At 36.1% G+C, this 22220-nt stretch overlaps 1 protein-coding gene across 1 annotated transcript; it reads right to left on the reverse strand.

Annotated features, from left to right (window-relative positions):
• Positions 1–666: 666 nt before the first annotated feature.
• LOC106718134 (kinesin-like protein KIF19) lies at positions 667–21641 on the reverse strand. Its single transcript, XM_014512144.2, has 15 exons — positions 21377–21641; positions 19503–19571; positions 19232–19342; positions 18453–18638; positions 11259–11384; positions 10824–10939; positions 10420–10593; positions 9574–9739; positions 9360–9475; positions 9000–9278; positions 8433–8625; positions 8111–8324; positions 7758–7890; positions 1113–1247; positions 667–829 (listed from the first exon to the last, which is right to left on the reverse strand). Exons 1-15 carry the CDS (start codon positions 21446–21448, stop codon positions 742–744), a joined length of 2178 nt encoding a protein of 725 aa, XP_014367630.2. The 5' UTR covers positions 21449–21641; the 3' UTR covers positions 667–741.
• Between the last annotated feature and the right edge of the window lie 579 nt (positions 21642–22220).

Genomic DNA, 22220 nt, shown 5'->3' on the forward strand with positions numbered 1-22220 from the left:
ACCGATTCAGTTTTTAGCTATGGAACCCTTTTAATTAAACAAATTATATTTGTGACAACCAATCTCTTTATTTAACGAAATCTCTTTACCTAATAAAACAACTTCCATATATAAATTTCAAAACTTAAACATTAGTATACATAAAATAAATATAATAAATATTTATTTACCTTAAATAATGATGACTAGAGCACACGATAGCACGGATAAAGGTCCGTTCACACAAATCGGGGCGGAGAGCAGTTGTTTTTTCGCAAATAAGATTAAGCTCTAATAATCTAATAACATCTAATTTTACTTTTCACGTCTTTTTTACTATTGCTCTTGATAAGAAAAGAAGTGCAGAGTAAAATTTAACCCTATTAGAATAATGTAAGGCTCAATTTTATTTGCCTTTAAAAATCAACTCTGCTCTCAGCCCCGGTCTGTTTGAACGGAAAGGAAAGGGAAACCCTAATAATGGTGATATCACAAATACTACATTTTATTAATACTCTTCCATTTAATTTTTCCTAAATATGGCTTTTACAATTTACATACATATTAAGAAAATAACGAATTAAAAATTCCAGGATACAAAACTCTGTCTCTCGGAGAAGGCGCCTTGTTTAATAAATTGATTCACATGGGACAGATACGTAAACGATGTATCTCAACTTCATAAGACTGACCTTAAATTGTGGGTTTCAAGGAACTAGTGTTCTCAATTTTTAATCCATATCTCATATTCGAAAGACTCGTTCAAGGTGCGGCTTCACTTCGACGAGGTGCCGCGATAACCAGGCTGTCATCGCTCGCGTATCGCTTTAATGTCGATGCACTAGCATTACTGAAATACAAAAAAAAAAACTTATACCAACGACAAAAAAACCCTTAATAAAAGTGTATAATAATAGTTTAACGCTCACTGGTTCTCTAAACAGAGACACTATACCTGTAATAGTGGACAGTTAACACAACAATCGTTTGAATTTCAATACGACGGCGATTATTCGACATTATAACACCTCTTAGAGTTAATGTAGTGAAAGTTATAGAAATTGCAGCCAAAATGGATACACAATACGTAGGATTGCAACGAAAATAGTTACACCAGGCGCCCATAAGAATACCTGTACTTAGTCCGCGGACGCGGTGTGGGAGCAAGTCGCGGCAGACGCGCTTCTAACGCTATGGTGCCTCCGGAGCCCGAACTAGAGCCACGTGCGGACCCACTTGAACTGCCTGACCAGCCCAGCTCAGACATACTGCTGTTATATTAAAATTTACCTTCAGTAACTACTAATTATGAATCGTCAATCAATATGAGTAACGATCAAACAGTAGTTATTATTTGTTTAATATAATAATAATAATATAAGCCTTTATTCAGACAATATACAAACAAACATAATTTAACGTTGTAATTAATAAAACAATCATTGTCCGTGTGTCAATTTGACAAAGGCCTCCTCCATTTTGGACCACATTCTTCTGTCTCTCGCTGTTCTGGGCCATGCACTCCCCGCTACCGCTTTTATCTCGTCTACCCAACGAGTACATGGTCTACCTCTTTTTCTGTTCTTGTGTTTAGTATACCAGTGCATTATTAATTTCGACCATTTTTCCTTTCCTCTAATAGTATGGCCCGCCCATTTCCATTTCAACTTTTTGGCTACGATTGCGACGTCTTTTGTTCTGGTATGCTTCTTGATATTTGAAATTCTTATTCTGTCCGACAATCTCACGCCCATCATACATCTATCCATGGCATTCTGACACACTGATAATTTTTTATTTTGAGCCTTTGTGATTGCCCAAGTCTGACAACCATATGTCATTATAGGTAGAATGCAGGTATCAAAAAGCTTTCGCTTGATAAACATGCTGATATCTCGATTTGTCATAATTTCTTTGAAGCTCCAGAATTGCTTCCAGGCGTTACCCACACGTCTATCTATTTCTTTCGAGGTTGCATCAGTTGGCGAGATTAAGTGACCTAGATAAATATATTCTTCAACATATTCCATTATAGTGTTGTTTATATGTATAGGTATTTTCTCTCCGTTTGTCATGATTTTTGTTTTTTCTGTATTCATAACTAACCCTACTTTTCGACTTTCTCTATCCAGGTCATGGAGCATTACTTCCAATTTTTCAGCTGAAGGTGAGAAAACTATCAAATCGTCCGCAAATCTTAGATGCGAGATGTTTTCGCCATTTATGGTTAGTCCTTCTTCCTTCCAGTCTAGGTGCCGAAAAACTTCTTCCAGAACGGCTGTAAACAATTTTGGTGATATAGGGTCGCCTTGACGGACACCTCTTTCTATGTGTATTTCTTTCCCTTCTTTTTCTAACTTTATTTTTGCTTTGCTATTACTGTACACTTTTTTCAATATTCTTATATATTTATTTTCAATACCTTGGTTGAGGAGTGCTTGCCATATGAAGTCATGTTCAAGGGAATCGAAGGCCTTACGATAGTCTACAAAACAGCAATAGAAATTTATATTGAATTCTTTGGCTTTTTCAAATAGCTGTTTCACGACATAAATATGGTCTATTGTGGAATAACCACTCCTAAATCCTGCTTGTTCTCTCGGCTGATTCTCATCCAAAGTTTTTGTTAATCTATTTAGGATAACTTTGGAAAATACTTTATAAATGTTAGACATGATACTTATGGGTCTGTAGTTATTTATGTTATTCTTGTCTCCTTTCTTATGAAGTAATATTATGGTCGATGTTGTCCACTGATCAGGTATTACCTCACTCTCTAAAACGTCATTAAATAGGTAGGTAAGGGTAGGTACCAGGTGCTCTCTATTTGCTTTAAGAAACTCGTTGGTGATCCCATCTGAACCTGAAGCTTTATCTTCCTTTTGGGTTCTTATAGCTTCGTATACTTCTGCAGGTAATATATCCGGTACACTATCTCCCCCTGACAGGTCTGTGGTCTGAGTGGTGTTTGTTTTTGAATACAGATCTCGGAAGAAATTAGTAGCTCTCGAAATTATTTCTGGTCGTCTTGATTCTATTTTGTTATTTTTTATTTATAATATTTGGTATCCAATCTGTTTTATCTCTTAGTTTTTTCAATGCTTTTTTAGTACCTCCGGTTTTTTGAACACATTGTTCTAGTATACTTAACTTGTATTTTCGTTTATCTTTCCTCATGTTAGTTTTAATTGCCTTACTTAAAATCGTTATCTCTTTTCTCGTATCTATTGTTTTTTCGTTCATTGATATTATTTCAGCTCTTTTCCTTAATAGGTCTTGTGTTTCCTGAGTTAACCACTTTGCCTTACCCTTCTTATTGCTGGGAACACTTTTTTCTCCTGTAGTTATAATTTCTTCAAACTTGTTATATTTATCCTGAATATTGAGATGTTTCATTTTTTCCCTAAGAACTTTAAGTTTCTCTTGCATGTTTTCAATGTTGATTTGTTCTTTAGTATTAGATACTTTTATTTTGTATGGTCTGTTCCTATCCTGTTTTATTCGTAATTTTGCTCTCACCATTCTGTGATTGCTGTTAAAATTAAGGTTATTTATTACTCTGCAGTCCTGAAAAGCTTTGCTTTTATTGGTCAATATATAATCAATTTCATTTCTGTGTCGTCCGTCTGGCGACTCCCATGTCCATCTGTTATTGACACGTTGTTTAAATGAGCTATTCATTATTTTAAAGTTATTCTCGTATGCTAGTTGGATAAGTTTTTCCCCATTTCTTGTTCTTCTTCCATAACAATATGGGCCTAGTGCTATGTCTTCTCCCTCTACTCTTTTCCCAGTTCTGGCATTAAAATCGCCCATCACTATTAGGTTCTTGTGAGTATGGTTTTTAATTGCCTCTGAAAGGGTAGAATAGAAACATTCGATTTCAACACCAGTAGACTGTTCTGTTGGAGAATATACTTGTACTATCGACCATATCTCATTGTTCGGGGGTAATTTTATATTAAGAATAACAATACGTTCGTTAATACCAATAAATCCGTCTATGTAATGTTTTAGTTTTCTTTTAATTAGAAAACCTGTGCCATAAAGACCAGGAGTGTCTCCTTTGAAGTAGAAAATAAAGTCGCCATAATCTTCTATACTCTCCCCTAGTCGGCGGACTTCGCTAAGTCCCACTATCGACCAGTTGATGTGTTCGAGTGCTAAGATTAGTTCGGTCAAGCTTTCGTCAGTTCTTAATGAGAGAGTGTTGTATGTGGCAATGTAGATTATGTCTTCGCTTTGTGTGGATGTAATATTCTGCGGGTGTGCCTTGCGTTGACCTAAGTTATTTGGAGGGTAATGGTCATCTTCCCCCACGGTGACCGGCCGGATTGGGGTGTATTTTATTTTTGTTGTGATTGTATTCTTATGTTTGTCTATATCTATTTTCCGGTTGTAAGGCGTGATGATTAGTTTTTTGTTGTTGAGTCCGTTAATGATTGTGATCTGGGTCTGCTGGATAGATAGTCCATCATGTTCGTTTTGTTTCTCTTCTTATAGTCAGCTCTACTAACGACTTCTTTACTGTTAGATTGTTTTGATTGTTCTTGTGTTTGTGGTGAGAATGATGTTTCTCTTTTTCTTTTTTCACGATTATTTTCTTTCGTCGTCTTTACTATGAGCTTATCATAGTTGAAGTACGCAATATTTCCTTTCTTTCTTTCTTCCTCTAATTGCATTTGTTGTTCTTTTCTTCTTTCTATTACACTTTTTGGAAGATCTTCTTTAAGGTAAATTCCCTGTGGTAGATTCTTCTTACTTCTCATAATAAGTTGTTTTTTCCAAATTGTTGAGATGGACACTACAACTGGCCTAGTTTTGTCCGTCATTTTTCCAATCCTATAAGCTTTGATTATCTCATTGTTTTCAATCTGCACACCAGTTGTATTTATAATTCCTTTAGTGCAATTTATAAGTTCTATTTGATTTCTTTCTTTCTCCTCAACCCCGAAAATCACTATGTTACACATTCTTCTTTCTTTTTCCATAAAAGCTATTTTTTGCTGAAGTTCTGAAGTTTTTACCTTTAGGTTTTCATTTTCTTCTACAAGGCATTTTACTTTATCGTTCATAGCTTCCATTACGTTTTTAGTTACGGCGTTTGTTATTTCTATAGTTTGCTTGCTCAATTTTTCTTCTAAAAATTCAATAAGTAAATGCATATTTTGGTCCATTTTTTTTAACTTTTTTTTTTGTAACTTTGGTTAATATTTTCCCTAATTCTAGGGAAAATCGCTTAGGATGGCAACTCCAGGCAATGATGTCAGACAGACAGTGACTTTGACGTCTGTCGACAATGACTTTGACGTCTGTTGACAATGAATTTGAAGTCTGTTGACAATGACTTTGACGTCTGTTGACAATGAATTTGACGTCTGTTGACAATGACTTTGACGTCTGTTGACAATGACTGACGTTTCTTGACAGTGACACTTGACAGTTGAAGTTGCCGATAGAATACGATGACGCAGTCTTTTTTGATGTTGGCAGAATTGTGTAGTTTTATTTTAAAATGTTGGCACAATGTACACAATATGGCTAGCTGACTTGCGGTTATTGGTCTTGAGTGAACAAATTATTTCTCCTTTTTCACTTTTAACACTACGATTCACCAGAACTGTCACTGACATATGTAGTTGCGAGTACTTAATATCGGTTTTTTGCACTTTTGTTGAAGTTTAAATGAGATAACTATTAATATTGAATTTAAACACGGCAGTCGTCGATAAACAATGTTTGCTTTCTAACGCCGGAAACGGAAATGTTTAATATAATTTGGGTAAAAACGGTACGGATGTGATATGCCGATCATATGTTATCGTTTTAGTTGACGATTAACAAATCTCTTAGTAACAAGACGTGAACTGTGATCTAGAATGTTTCATAACAGTCTTTTTAAATATGCCATTCCTTCTTAGTACTAACACTTTACTTTCAAATTAACACTTTGTAATTCAAAAAGGTCAAGGATCAAAGAGTTGTAGTTGTTTACGTTTTCAGATCACAAGTCATTGAGGTCGTGTGCCAACTTAGTATTCCTTGCGCCCTTCATATAACATGTCCGAATTCATTCAAACGAATGGGTATTGTTTGGTTGCCTGCATTGGTGGCGGGTCATTAGGATACGTGATTAGATTAAACGTTGCGATTAATACAACCTTCTTACTGATCTATAGATATATTAATAGATACGGCAAATCTATACTAAATTACAAGTATCTCACTTATTATGAGGTTAGCAAAATAACAAGTCGATTGCTTACGAGGAACTACAACATTGTGTTAATTTTTTTTAGATTATAAGACTTCCAGCCTGTATAATGTTAACAGTGTAATAAATGGGTAGCTAGTTTTTAAATTGCTAATAGGTACTTAATTATTCAGTATCCTTCAGTATACAATATGAAGACTGGAACACGTTATTGACTCATTGGTGATAAGAGTCGATTAGGTTTCAATATATTAGGTCCTTACATATGAAATTGGCGTTTTTCGTACTGGCCACTTTAATCACGAATTTCTCCTCTTTGGTAAGGAATTCCAAATTCAAATTTGTACAGCTATAGACTCATGTATTTGTGGTTCGATGACCGTCATTCACTTGTTTTTTTCTTCTGTTTTTTTCTGTTTGCGTCACTCATTTTACAAAATGGAAAACTTAAAATATCGCATTATTTACGAGTACGAGTTCCGCCGTGGCACTAGTGCTGCGGAAACGACTCGAAGGGTGAATGATGTGTATGGCGGTCGTGTTGCAAAAGAAAACACAGTTCGTTTTTGGTTCCAACGTTTTCGTTGTGGAAATTTCGATCTGCAGAACAAGCCCCGTGGACGGCCTGAGACTCAAGTTGATAATGAAGAGTTGAAGGCTATTGTGGAAGCGGATCCATCGCAAACCACGTCCGAGTTAGCTGCAGGCTGCGATGTTAGTGATAAAACTGTTTTAATTCACTTGAAGCAAATTGGGAAGATTAAAAAGCTTGAAAGGTGGGTACCTCACGAATTGACTGAAGCAAACCGGCAAACGCGCGTCGACTGTTGCGTTACATTACTAAACCGGCACAATAATGAAGGTATTTTAAACCGAATCACCTGTGATGAAAAATGGATTCTTTACGATAATTGGAAGCGCTCAGCGCAATGGTTGGATCCTGGCCAGCCAGCCAAATCCTGCCCCAAGCGAAAATTAACCCCAAAAAAGTTACTTGTAAGCGTTTGGTGGACTAGTGCCGGTATTGTTCATTACAGTTTTCTCAAATCTGGCCAGACTATTACGGCTGATGTCTATTGTCAGCAATTGCAAACCATGATGGAAAAGCTAGCGGCTAAACAACCTAGGCTGGTCAATCGCTCCACGCCACTGCTGCTTCACGACAACGCTAGACCACACACTGCGCAACAGACGGCTACTAAATTAGAAGAGCTTCAATTGGAAAGTCTAAGACATCCTCCGTACTCCCCGGACCTTGCTCCAACAGATTACCATTTTTTTCGAAATTTGGATAACTTCTTGCAAGGGAAAAAATTCAACTCCGATGGGCCAGTCCAAATCGCCTTCAAAGATTTTATTGATTCCCGTCCGACTGGTTTTTTTAGTAAAGGGATCAATGAACTACCTATGAGATGGCAAAAGTGCATAGAAAATAATGGTTCATACTTTGATTAATTAAATATATTATATAAAAAAATATTCGACTTTTTGTTCCTCCCATACAAAACGCCAATTTCATATGTAAAGACCTAATATTAATATAAACAATGTTACAATGCGTGACCTGGCGGAGATGGGCGGCAACAGGTATGGCGGCGTGTAGATATCGTTGGTCTCTGTGTAGGTGGAGGCGTGGATCTCTTGCTGGTACAGCTCGTACAGCTGCGCCAGCTCCGGCTGGATGCCCACGCCCACTTCTATACGATAAAAAAATTTATTCAACCTTTTTGCACGTGGAGTTCACCTCAAATCGATATGGATGGATGTATAGCAGACCAGATCACTCCAAAACATATTACGTTAACGTCACATCGGTCAATACTGATTTTTTTATTTCAATACAACATACATCCGGACAACAACTAATAGTTCTATAAGTAAAAGTTCGCCATGATTCATTTTCCTATCATAGCATACCTTCGAGAGCGCGTCGTTGCCTGGTAATGATCTCGTCAGTGAGTCGCCGCTGGGCATCACGTCGCTGCAGCGCGAGGTCGCGGCGGCGCAGGTCGTGCGCGCGCGCCGCCCTCTCGCCCTGCAGCGCCAGCTTGTCCGCCTCCAGCTCGTGCACGCGGCACACCAGCGCCAGCACCTCCCGCTCCGGACCGTTCCCGATGTGAGCCGGCAACTCCTGATACAATATTTAATCTTTCTTCACGAGATATATTTGTTCACTATACAGTAGCTGTACGATCTCTGACATTTATATTGTGTGTTGTGCAGTTGGTAGTAAGCCGACCTGTTCCAGTTGTGCTCCTCGTAGGCGCACTTGTTCTAGCTGTCGCTCGACACGCGCTCGCTCGCTGCGGGCGGCCTCCTGCTCGCGCTCCACGGCCGCGAGCTCCGCCCACGCCTGCTCTACAGCAACCTCCGCCTCCGCGCGCTCCCCCACACTAGACACGCTGGATGATACGGACGCGCCCGTACCACCCCTACATAATGATACTTAAATTGACCATTATACATTTATGTATTCCTTCCTAAATAAAGTAGGATTGAAAGCAGTCAATTTAGTTACAGTGAAGTTTATCCCGTGACAAAGATATAACCTGAATCAAGAACAGAGTTGATGCTAATAAAAAACAGTTTAGTTTGTTGGTAGTTTGAATCGTAATAACGTATCTGAAAGCCACGTCATATTATCTCATTTTAATTCGTTTTATTTGTAAATATAAGTTGCCTTGTTTGTGGTTTAATGTATCAAAATTGAACAAAGAGTATTCGAGACACTTAAGAATAAGCCAAATTAGAATAAATACGTTTAATTACATGTAGTCAGATTTAAATGAATTTATGTACACCGTACCTGTAACTTTGCTGAGTGCTGAGCCTGGTGCCGATACTGACGGGCTTGTAGAGCCTGTTGAACCTCGCCTCCCAGTGGGAGATGGCGGCGTGCTGGCGCTCGGCGTCCAGCGCCAAGCCAAGCAAGTGACTGTCCAATTCCATGAGACGTCGCCTCAGCCTCATCTGTTGCTTGAACGTTGACACGATAGCTTCACGTAACGATTTCAAGTGTGACGCACTCGCTGGCTCTTCGTCATTCACTTCATTCCCATCCATCTTCTGTTCTTCCTTACTCCTACTACAATAAATAATAAATATATTTCTATAATAAGGTACATGCAGTATACATAAAATATTTAAAAATTAGATATTTAGGTACCTCGATCGATCATCTTTCATCTTGAATTTTAAACGAGCTATTTCCTCTCGCAGCTCGTTGATGACCGTCCGGTATTGTGACAAATGCATTGGAGTCTCCACTATTTCACGCTCCACCTGGTAAGAAAAAAATAGCAATTTGATTCATTGATGATGTTTAAGATCAATGAGAGCAGAATGGTCTGAATGTTATTAAATTATAAAGAACTGTATACTCTATTGGTGATGGTTGCAGCGCGCTGTGCGTAGTGCAGTGTGGAGCGCGTGGTGTCGCGGTGCGCGCCGCCGGCCGCCGCGTGCGCCACCATCACCGTGCGGCAGCGCCCGCCCAGCACCTCGCGCAGCAGCCGCGTCAGCTTCGAGTCGCGGTAGTTCACGTATCTGACCACATTAATATTGTTTACTTATTCATTCATTTTAATCATTTATTTATTAATGTATTATAAATTCATAAATTCATTCGTACTTCCAATCATTGATTCATTCTGCCATTGAGTCATTCATTCCTTACGCCATTTTTTGATTCGTTCATACATACTTATATTCATTCATTAATTGATTTTTGATGTGAAACATCTATAGGATCACTTGTAAACCGAATCGTTGGCGTGGCGACGCTTGCCGTGGCGACGGGTCGCCAAGCTATACTAAGGTATACATATATATTATTATTATCATTATTTTATCATTATATAAACATTATTTTATCATTTTTTATCCTTATTTTATCATTTTTTTATCCTTATTTTATCCTTATTTTATCACTATTTTTATCATTATTTTATATTTATTTTATCATTATTTAAACATTATTTTATAATTATTGTCATTATTGTCATTATTGTCATAATTATCATTATCATTATTATTTATTTAATTATAATATTTAATATTTTATGCATATTACTTGTACACACACGATGTTTCACATCTCGCAGGCATCCCATGACGGCTCACAAGTTTTTTGTTTACGTGTTCATTCGTTCCATATATTTATTTATTCATTCAGTGGTCATTCATCCAATTCTGTTTTATTATTGATATAAATTCTTAAAAATTACCTAGCTCCACCTGAAAGCGCCATGATACAGTTTCCCAGAGCCAGTAGAGATCTATTTATATGAGCACCTTCCAGTCTTCTAGAGCGCAGTCCTGCTCTCTCCGAGCCGGCCAGGTCGATGAGGAACAGACGTCCGCGCTGTATGCTACCTTCCACCTTTTTACTCACTGAAACGCTGGAAATATAGAAGATTTTTTTTATAGCCAATATTAAAAGAGAAGTAATAAACCTCAGTGACACTTTGACTAAATAATTGGAATGAATGAATGAGAAAATATAATTAACCAAAAAAATCCGCATTGTATGTGAACTAACGAAACGTAACAACTAAATTAAAATTCGAAGTTTCTCATTTAACAACAAACAATAATGTACTTAAAACATCTATCTTTAGGATATAGTTACCTCAGCAAGGCGTGGCCTCTTGAAGAGTGTTGGTTGGCGTGCGTCGGCTCCGCGGTGCGTGCGCGGTCACCACGCGTCAGCAGCTCAGCTACGTGAGCTGCGCCTAATGCACGCACCTGAAATTAACCCACCACAAAATCAAGAATAAAACGGACATACTATTAGGAATGTTTACTCTCACCCTATGTCCGGTAGGCACAAACCGGACATAAAGAAAATTATTTTTACTTTTTGTCAAAAACTGAAATAGCGTATACTTGAAAATAAAAAGCATTCTCTTATAAATCCGCACGTTGCAATACCATTTTTTATTTCTAAAGGCTCTGATTATATCTGAAAAGTTAAATTACTTTTTTAAAATGCTGGAACTTGTATGTTTAAGTCCAAATTCATAAATCCACGTATACAAACATGTACCATGATACAAACACGTACCTCACTAAGTCCTGCGACGACGGGTGCTCCATTGCCGCCCTCGTCGCGAAGTTCCAGAGGCCCAGCCCCCGGATTGAGCAGGTCGCGGATATTCTCATTGTAGATTTCAATATACGACATCTTTACCTACAACATAACAAACACCAGACAGTAATATTTATTGATAACTAGCTTTACCCGCGATTCCGTCCGCGCGGAATAAAAAATAGAAAACGGGGTAAAAATTATCCTATGTCCGTTTCCTGGTTCTAAGCTACCTGCCCACCAATTTTCAGTCAAATCGATTCAGCCGTTCTTGAGTTATAAATAGTGTAACTAACACGACTTTCTTTTATATATATAGATGAAAACCTTAAACAAATGACACAAAAACAAATCTTTTTCTACAATTACCCTGCAATATTCCTTCAGTAACTTCTAGACTGCATTAAACCCAAATTACAAATTTAGTTTAGTTTATTTACACTTTCAAATTACTTAAGTACACACAACAGCTACAATATTCAAAGTAGCTTTACCATAAATTAATGGAAAATTCCTGATAATAATACATCATACCTTTACGAGACATAAATGGAAATTCGATGTGAAAAGCGTCAAAATCAATCAATATGAGTAGGCGCGGTTAGAGTCGGGCTAGGTAAGTATTTAAAAAGTGGCAGCTAACGACCGCTAATGATTAACCTTCGGAAGCGTCATTAAACATATACAAAACAAAGGTGTAACGTTTGTTTGGTAAATGTTTTTTTTTACATAAAGACGTAATTGAAATACGTCTTTATATATAATACTTTTATCGAGGGTTTTCACTGCCAGAACACTTAAAAAAAACATATTTTTCTCTCTGTTTTTTCAAACAATATATATAAGTACCGTACATTACACTATTACCGTGGGTTTCTGATACCAAAATTCCCGTTTAAAACAAATTGTTATCTCTGTTCTGTCAAAGATAATCAGTCTCAGAAACTAACGGTTAGTCTAAAATGAATGACAATATTTTTTTAGGATAGCGGACTGCCGAGATGATATGTATTGCTTTGCAAAAACTTGATTAGTTTTTTTTTTCGTTGAAAAGATTTTTACGAAAATTGCACTATGATTTTTTTCACGCAAATAGACGTTAAGAATGCAGCTGAAAATTTGCAGCAATGGCGCAACATTATACACAAGATATGTATCAGCAATGCCGCATGGCACCATTCTCTGAAACGTATATCGTAAATTTACCTAATGCATGGACAAGTCACGTTATCACGAAAACCGAAATGCCCGCTACAGTTAGTGGTATGAATTAAAGCGATATTTAAACCTAATCCAAAGCCTTGACACGTTTTACTTTTAATAAAGCAAAATTAAGATAAAGTTTAAAGAAAAAAACAAACAACAAAACCACTAGACCATTCAATATCTTTAACTAGCTTTTACCCGCGACTCCGTCCGCGCGGAATAAAAAATAGAAAACAGGGTAAAAATTATCCTATGTCCGTTTCCTGGTTCTAAGGTACCTGCCCACCAATTTTCAGTCAATCGATTCAGCCGTTCTTGAGTTATAAATAGTGTAACTAACACGACTTTCTTTTATATATATCTTTAATAAGTAGAAGTAATCTCTAGAAAATATAATAGTTTTCAATTATTTTTTTTTTGATGCTGAACAAAAACACTTTTGTCATGGAATTCTAACTTTTCAAAAGTAGGTCTAGGCCTCAACATATCGTCATGTGATTGTATGAAGGGATTAGGCATTGTATTCAAAAAAATAGCAAGGATATATTTCAGGATTCTTACCGCGTCAAGGCTTTGAATAAAATATAAACAATGTAAGGATATTAATCATTAATGCTTATATTCTTGCATTGATCTATTATTAAAAAGTATGTGACCTTACTTGTAAAGCGGCGAATATCTAGTTATTAGTTTTTATAAGGTATATAGTTGTACAAAGAACTCTTTTAAAAGTAAAGCTTTTGTTAGCGTGTCCAGTTACCTAATGTTAATCGAGCCCGGTCTCTTAAAACGGGGTAAGAATAATTTAACGATACTCTATTCGAGTTAACTTCATGACGTCAATGAATTTGACTGACTCCAAGGTCAAGTCTCTTGTTAATCGTTACAATATTTATAACACGAAACGTTACATATTATATACGTGTAAAATTATTGTTAGATTCACTTGAGTAATGTTTTCCATACATTCGCCTGTTATAACTATAATTTGGCAGATGAGGTGACACTTAAATTACTCTACTATCAGAGTAGCATAAAGGTAACTTCAACTTGTGCTTGACAATAATTCCATCACAACAAATTTGCGTTGTTATAATGTCCATACCAGAGTGTTATTCTATTCATTAGGGGAAAAGACAAGATAATCAGTAAAGCGTCCTGATTGGATTTGAAACGATTAATTCACTATGTTAGTAAGAAATAAGTATAACGAATTATTTACGAGCTACACAACTTTTGAATAAGCCGAGTAATAGTGTCAAATTAAAAATATGAAAAAGAACACTAAAACAGTGGACGTCTATGTTAATGGCATTTAAATGACTTGGTAGCGTTGTAGTAATAAATTACAACGTCCACCTTCTTCCTGAAAAGGCTTTAAATTAAAAATGTATGGCTCACTCCACCTTAGACGTGCAACGTTAGTGAATATTGATATTTTTTTTACTTGCCAGTTCAGGATTATCTTTACACACGTAAAGAAAAAAAAGATACTAGAACAAGTATGTATGTTACTCGAAAATATCGATAAACTCAAAGACATCGATGTAGGCATCACCTAATATATTATGTCCCCAAGAAAGTGTTCGGAGCATACTCAAAGTTAGGGTGACTAGGCCATAGTTAAGTCACACTGGCCCAATGCAGGTTAACTTCGCAGATATATGCAGCCTTGCATCACGAAGTTCCATCGCCGTAAGAATGTAGTATATATGAAATTCAAAAATTGAAGTACATAAAGGGTATTAAACCTGGACGTATATAGATTTCAGCCCGGTCAAGCGCTCAACAATTGCGCCACCGCCACTCTAACTAGACGTACTAATTTACTATTAGCGTATATAATAGGCCATTTCTACATCTTCTTCTATTTTTTACCGTGAATTTCAGCTGTCGTAAACATGTATAAGAACAGAGAATGGTATTATTATAATGAATGAGACAGCCACTACAAGAGTGGTACAAGAGTGGAGAATCACCATTAAAATCATGGATAAGAAGTACTGAGGACTCGATATTTTTTTTTTATTTCCCTAAACCAAAACATCGAAATTAAATGAACGAATCATTGACGAAGTTGTCAATAAATAACGAGCGGTCAGCGAACGTGTTAATACGGACTAATAGAGTGTAAGTCGATAGCATTAGGTGGCATTAGGCAAGGAGTACGTGTCAATCACACTGGCCTTAGCCAATGACCTTGCCCCTAGCTCCGCGGGTGGGAACACGTGCCACCCCGACTAAACCTACCAACCAAAGCTCGTGGTTCTAAAACATCAATTTCGGTCTAAAGTATTATGAATAATTTATTTGTTAATTTTCTAAACGTACTATATTTCTAAGAATAAGATTTATTATATGCAGTAATTTATGTATTACTAGCTGTCGCCCGCGACTCCGACCGTGCGACATTAAAAAAAATTAAATAATAACCTATGTGTTCTTCCTGTCCACGTTCTACATCTATGCCAAATTTCAGCGAGATCCATGCAACCTTTCTGGAGATACCTTCTAACATCTATCCATACATCCAAACATTCGGATTTATAATATTAAGAAGATTTAAAATTTATTTTTAACTAGCTCTTACCCGCGACTCCGTCCGCGCGGAATTAAAAAAATGCACATAAGATAAAAAAGTTCCTATGTCCGTCTCCTAGTTCTAAGCTAGCTCCACATCAATTTTCAGCTAAATCAGTTCGATCGATCTTCAGTTATAAATAGTGTAACTAACACGACTTTCTTTTATATATATAGACAAGATAGATTTTGGCACTCGTGTTATTAAAAAAAATTATTACATCTATTTTGATTGCTTAACAAATATTGTTACAACTGGTCTTTGCAATTTCTTCTTCTACAAAACTTACAATTCTATAAATCTTTCATCCATTATTTCAATGGGTGCTTGTTTAGTCTTTTTTGGCAACTTTTAACTTCTTTAGTTTCATGTTTATATTAGAGGAAAAAATTCTAACATTATTCTCTGACTACCTCTCTGGGTTACAAGCGTGAGTATATCTCATATTGGGGACTTTTATAAAAAAAATCTTGCAGCGTTCACTCTAAACAATGATATCTAAATTAAATCAACTGGGGGTGATTTCATAAAGCGATATTGTTAGGTGTCGACAAATAAAACCGCAAAGATTTATACTAATTTCCGTTTTGCTTTGTAAAGCGAAACACGAAAAAGTTTCCGTAGATTTGAGAATAGAAACTAAAGGTTTTTTATCCAATGCTAAAGAAAGGTATGTTTCGTACACTTTCTTTAGAGGATTCATGGTCGCTTTTGCGTTTATTTTGCAGTGCCTTAAGGATTTAAATAGCAATCTTAAAGATTGACTGAAGCAATACTTTATAATAATCGTGGTCCAGTGTCGGTAAACTGTTTGCATGTGAAATTAAATTTATTTGTATTGCTTGATCAAATACACCGCGATAATATAAAGAATTTTTTCTTACTATTTACTAAACTCATTCAGGCGAGGTGACCGCGAGTGCACCACTCTTGGCTGCAGCGGCAACGGCTGCGTTGTGGATTAGATTAGCTACGACTTTAAATCTACATGCATACAGATAAATTCCTTCGTTGAAGACACATTAAGGAGTTAAAAAGAGTAGAGTAAGCAAAGATTTTACGATTTTATCTTTATGGAGACGTGTTCTCGTAAAGAAACATCACCTATCACCATTATTCCTTAAATATAATTTAAATAAAATATAATAACACAAAATAGGTAGAGGTACTTTTAAATTACGGTTACTGTACTATGTTTCAATACTTCCGACCAGCCACGGAAACGGAACTGCTATAAACCACATAAATAATATCTGATTATGTCCGGTCAAGGTCTAGAATACAATTTGCATGAGGGTGAATATTTACTTCGAATTCTTTACAAATTCCAACATGTTTGTATACTAAAAAAAATAACTGATAGAAATGCTTGTGCGATTTGTCACTGTTGCGTTGAAATTAGCTAGTAATCTTACTATATGTGGGGAGAATAAAATCCGATAAATAATGAGAGTAGTAGAATTTACAATTCCGATTGAATATTGAATGATAATCAACAGGACAAATTTTAAAAGGATTAAAGTTCAAACACCTTTATATTCTTGAACGGTATAAAATACAAATTGTTACAAAAACCGTGTATAGAAATGGGGCCAGTCAATGTTCCGTTACGTTTAGTAGACAGACAGGGCACGCCATGGAACGGACATTCGCCAACATTGCCAACTCAGGCAACAAGCCGGACATAAAATGAAGTTACATAAAGTCAGTTCAATGAAACGGAGAGTTTCCTCGTTGTTGTTGTTAAACATGTTACGATAGTAGATAGGAAACTCGTCGGTATAGGATAAGAGTATCGAATTTAAAATTACAATTTATTATGGCCTTAAGAGAACGAAGACGTCAGTGGTCAATCTACAGGTTCGATTCCAGCCATATACCAATGTGTTTTTCGATTTTCGAATTACATGTATACATTTAATTTGATGTTGTGGCGAAGAAATTCAAAGATATGTCTGAAGTTAACCAATTCGCACCGAGCCAGCGTGTTGATATGGCCTTTTTTTCTGGTGTCGGGCGGAAAATCTTCTAAAGATACCCTCTCCCTTTAAGGGAGAAGACAAGGTTATGTGGGATTTGACACACTAAAACCCCCTCGGTGGCCAAACGTCAATGCAATAGAAGACGGTTCCAGGATATGCAAGGAACACTTGCTTTGGCCTAGTCCCCCTAACTTGGATAGACTCCTAGCTCCTCGGTAGAGACATGAGCTGACGGCGATGCCCTTTAACGAAATTGTCCACCGATAAATTTATTTCGGTAAAAATCTTCCTAAAACTTCAAGTTGAAGGATTTTTCATAACTTGAAAGATTAAGATGAATTTTAAAGATGCATTTTGATCTCACTTATAAGTAATAAAAGAAAACTTCAAATTACATTGTAGAGTCAAAAATCATGTGTACGACATTAGTCCATTATCAAGTCGATACTATATCCATTATGTGTGTGGTGAGGATGTGTGGCGTAGATGTCATCGTATGTCGTGTGTTGGCACCATGTGGAACGACCTCGCCAATACCTCATGACCTGACAATTAAAACGCACTAACAATGAATACGTATATTCATATAGAATAGTAAACGTGAATTCATAGTATTCAATATGAGGTCACATATTTTCTACAAATTCGCTAGGATTAAGATAGAAATTAAAAGCCATTTTGCAGTAACTAAAAGCTTGAGGACTTAGTCCGATACTCTGATCGTTAGTGTAATGATATTGCATCATTAGAAAGTCATCAGGTCTTAGGTCATTTAGGCGGATACTTCATGGGTGTAATTAGGCTTTCTAGAGCCTAGATACTAGGCGTCTATGGCTGGCATGATGTGATTCATGTGAGTACTCAGAATATGCTGTCTCTGCCATTTAGTACAATGTACGTGGCCCTATCAACATTTTTTTTAACATATTAGGTAGAAATATTGACAATAATAACACAAATATTTGTGATATTTACACACAAAATGTTTTGCTACTCATTGCAAAATAATTGTCGTGCGGACAGTAATGGACAACGCATGACCGTTTAATAATAACAACAACGTCATAAGTCTGCATTTAATTTTAGCAAAACGGTGACCTTCCCTGCAACCTACATAGTTTACATAATATTTGTTAAGGAAATGAAGAAATATATTTTTGCATTGTCTACTTAAAATTTTACTATTATTTTTATTTCTAGAACTAAGTTCATTATTGTGTATAACTCCGTCGTTTGTTATACGAAGCTCTGTTAAATATCCTTAAAAACATCATTCTTAAATTTACTAAAACAATATTTCTATGACAAAATGTTGTCACATATATAATGCACAACAAAACAAGCGACGCCGATGTTGCTCGCTCGTATTTCGACAGTAAAATCCGACTGCATGCTACTAACCTCATAAGCATCAGGGTCGTCACTATCAGCGATGGACTCGAAGAGATGTGAGAGAGCGCGCGCCATGAGCCCCGTCATGGTGTAGGTCTTGCCGGCTCCAGTCGCGCCGTACGCGAACACCGCGCCCGCTATCCCGCGTAGCGCGTCAGCCACCAACGGGGCACAAACTGTCTCGTATACCTCTTCCTAAACGCAAAATAATATGAATTAGAAGCCAGATTGTAGCATTTGAGAATCTAGGAACGGTTAATAATGAGGTTTTGCTAGCACCAACGTCTAAATGCAAATGGCAATTTCTGGTTAAACAAGAAAACATGCTTATCGTTAGGGTAGTCAATTCTGTTTTCAATACCCTAAAGGACCAATCCTTATCGGCCAATAATAATAGTGTTTCGTGCAGGAATTCGACAAGGGTTTGTTCGGTATTGTTTTCTAAGTGGAGTTTTACATTTTGTTTATTGAAATAAAGCATGTTTGTGGCGACGGCCATTGCATGTCGCCCGCCTAGGCTACCGATGTACCACGGCGTCACGATTATTTAAGAACTTTAGCGTGTACTAGAGCTATTTCTTTTGGATTTCCATTTGTAAGCAGATGACCTCATCCTCTTTCACTTCCCAAGTCAGTTTCAGAAGAAATAGAGTCAATAATGGTTAATGATACGGACTAGAATCTAGAAATATTAGTTTCGATCCCCGCTATTTGAACTATTGATGTGAGCCATATTCTAGCGCAAGCTTCAGGCTTAAAATATTTTTTTATGGAGCGATAACTGATACCTGTGTACTTTCTTCGCCAAAGACTTTGTCGTATATGTAATGCTTGTCATTGACTCTGCGTTGACGGAGAACATCGCGTCGGCTGTCAGCCTCTTCCTCTAGCACCAACATCTATTGAACATAAACTATTAAATACTTATGTTGTTTTTCACAAAAGTAACTGAGAAGATTGAATCAATTGTAACATCTGGTCTTGTCACATTCTATAAAAACAGTGAGGACTAAATTTAATACATAAGTTTCGGGAGTTATAATAACAAAGTCATATAACCTTATCACTGACAACATGTACGATCCGTGGGCCCTCATCATTCCGCAATGGCCGCACACGAACTACGACCTGTGGATAAAATACTTAGACATTTCAATCAAAAAAACACAATTCAGGTATTAAATCAATTGATGAAAATAAGTTAAAATTGAAAGTAAAATTAGAAAAACTCATTGGTAAACATACTCCATCAAAAAAATTAAAGAAACATGCGGATAATTAATAAAATATTATACTTAAATCGCTGTTTTGTGATACAATAAAATTAACGTGTTTATTGTTGGCATACACTATGCAAGACCTTTGCAACCTTCGCCTTTTTACTATCAAGACCTTGACTAGTGGCCCCATTTTTAATATAAAAGCATTACTAATTAAATTAACTAAACTGTTTTTATTTTTTCACGGAGAAATCTAATGACTTACTTTAACACTTTCCATGTCAATACGATTTTTTATGTATAAATGAAATCACCAAACGTTGGCACTGTACGTGTTAAATATATTATGTAGATTGGAATTAAAGAGAATGTAATAACTAAAATCACGCAGAATTGAGTAGAGTCCTTTTGAATGTAGAATAGAATATAATCTAAATGCGAAAATTTCAATGATGCCTTTAAATTGCGCTCTTTTAATTGGACAATTTTGATTCATGAATCTTTTAGATAATGAGACGAGGGAACACTTGTGTATTAACATTAACAACTTATACACTTTTTCACATTACATAAAATTACTAGATTTATTAGCTGCCTGTATGAGTTATGTACCTATGTCTAACAATTATACTAGAATATAATAATAATAATAATAAAGATTCTTTATTGCATACTTAAATGATTACAACATCAGTATCGCCTTGGCTCCTTAACTAGGTTCACCTGTATTTAAGGAGCCAATGACTTCCCTTTCTATTGCATCATACAAAATAGACAATGAGTATAACAAATGTAATAATTAAAGTAGAAATTAAATTATTTTAAAAACATTAATAAGAAAAAAAAAAACAAACAAAAAGAAACTATGGGTGTGTAGGTATGTATGTATGCTCAGACCCTCGTGTGTAAATGTGTGTGTGTATGTGTGTGTGTTGTGGGGAGGGGGGGGGGTGTTTGTGTGTGTGTGTGTGTGTGGGTGAGTATGGGTGTGTGCATTTGTGTATTTGTAAGTGTATGAATGCTGAAAGCTAGGGTATATAAATATATTATGTCTATTAAGTATTATATTGGAATAGTTGTTCACAATCATTGTAATTAAGATCTTCCAACCACTTTTTTATAGTCCTCTTCACGTGGTACATTTTCTTGCACCTGATATAATATGTAGAAACAACTATCGAGCAATTTTTTTTTATAAGAGAAGGGGGCAAACGAGCGGCGGGAACACCAAGGTGATCATCGACGCTTATGGACATCGGCAACACTAGAAGAATTGCAGATACGTTGCCGGCCTTTAAGAAATGCTCGCTTCTTGAAGGAAAGTTTGCTACAAAATAAACATTATGAGATATGACATGACCATAGTCGAATTAAAAGTACCTTCCATTTAAAATATACTACGACAGCGTAAACCAAGCAGGAAAAATTAAACATAGACGATGGAAAAATTAATTACAAAATGTACGAGCTTACACAGGCAAATATCGAACATTTTATCTTAACAGATAAGAGATAACGTACTCATATTATTTTACAAAGATTTATAAATATTTATGGTTATGACGTAAATGAATAGTATTATTAAAAAATAGACTCATTATTCATGTTACAAGAGCAATTCCAAATCGTAAAGAATAGTTTGACCTTCATATATCTATGTATATTAAGTAAAAAAAACCATTGTTCAAGATACTTAATTATTAATTGAATTACCATAAGTTTTTCCTCGCTGACAGTGCGGACTCCGTTATGAAGTTTTTCGTTGCTTGATGTACTTTGAGTCATTGCATCGTTTTATCTAATAACTTAACACGACACTACTTTCACTATCGAAAGTATAACAGAGGGAATTATTTGTCATTACATTAATGTAAACGCGTGAGCAATCATTCCAATTTTTTATGTTTTGTTTATGAAAAAATAAACGTTACATTATTTCTCGACAGTTTTACATAGTATTTTATGAGGGTAGTTTTCAACTCGGAGGTTCCACATGGACTGCGAGTTGATCCAATCTTAACCTTCGCCTGGCCGGTTTCCTAGCAACAGCCAATCACCACAAATGAAATTTTCATGCGACATTAGCTTTTTTGGAATACCGAATTTAATCCAAAAGTAAATAATTTATTTAACTAAATGGCTATTTCATTTACTTTAGGTAAACTTTGTTTTGATTTTATTATGTATGTATGTATTTTTGAAAGTAGATACTTAGTTATAGCTCAACAGTTAAGCGACACGCCGATGATTCTAAGGACGCGTGTTCAATGCTGCATAGATAGTATATGTACATGTTCTTTGTATTTTTCTTAATTTTCCTACAGTAACTAATATTGATAGAATTCGTCACATATTTTCACTTGAATGAAGTAAAATTCTTGAATTATTCGGATGTTTGTATGTAATGGGAAACACACAATTATACTTTTCTGTCCATTTCATTATTAGTTTAAAGATTGTAGAAAATAAAATAGTAGCAAAGCGCTGGGGGGCCGCGGTTGCGTTCCTATTTGGAGATCCCGTGACTCCTCGTTAGTGCTGTGGGCGACCACCGTGG

The sequence above is a fragment of the Papilio machaon genome, chromosome 10 (assembly GCF_912999745.1).
Source record: "Papilio machaon chromosome 10, ilPapMach1.1, whole genome shotgun sequence".
Taxonomy (NCBI): Eukaryota; Metazoa; Arthropoda; class Insecta; order Lepidoptera; family Papilionidae; genus Papilio; species Papilio machaon.

Excerpts from the sequence above, each read along its gene's own strand:
- LOC106718134 (XM_014512144.2), bottom strand. The coding sequence starts at position 21,448 with ATGACTCAAAGTACATCAAGCAACGAAAAACTTCATAACGGAGTCCGC. Across the intron at positions 18,639-19,231 it reads TTGGCGAAGAAAGTACACAG|GAAGAGGTATACGAGACAGT; the intron begins GTATCAGTTATC and ends TTTTGCGTTTAG. Across the intron at positions 9,476-9,573 it reads CTGCAACCATCACCAATAGA|GTGGAGCGTGAAATAGTGGA; the intron begins GTATACAGTTCT and ends TTTTCTTACCAG.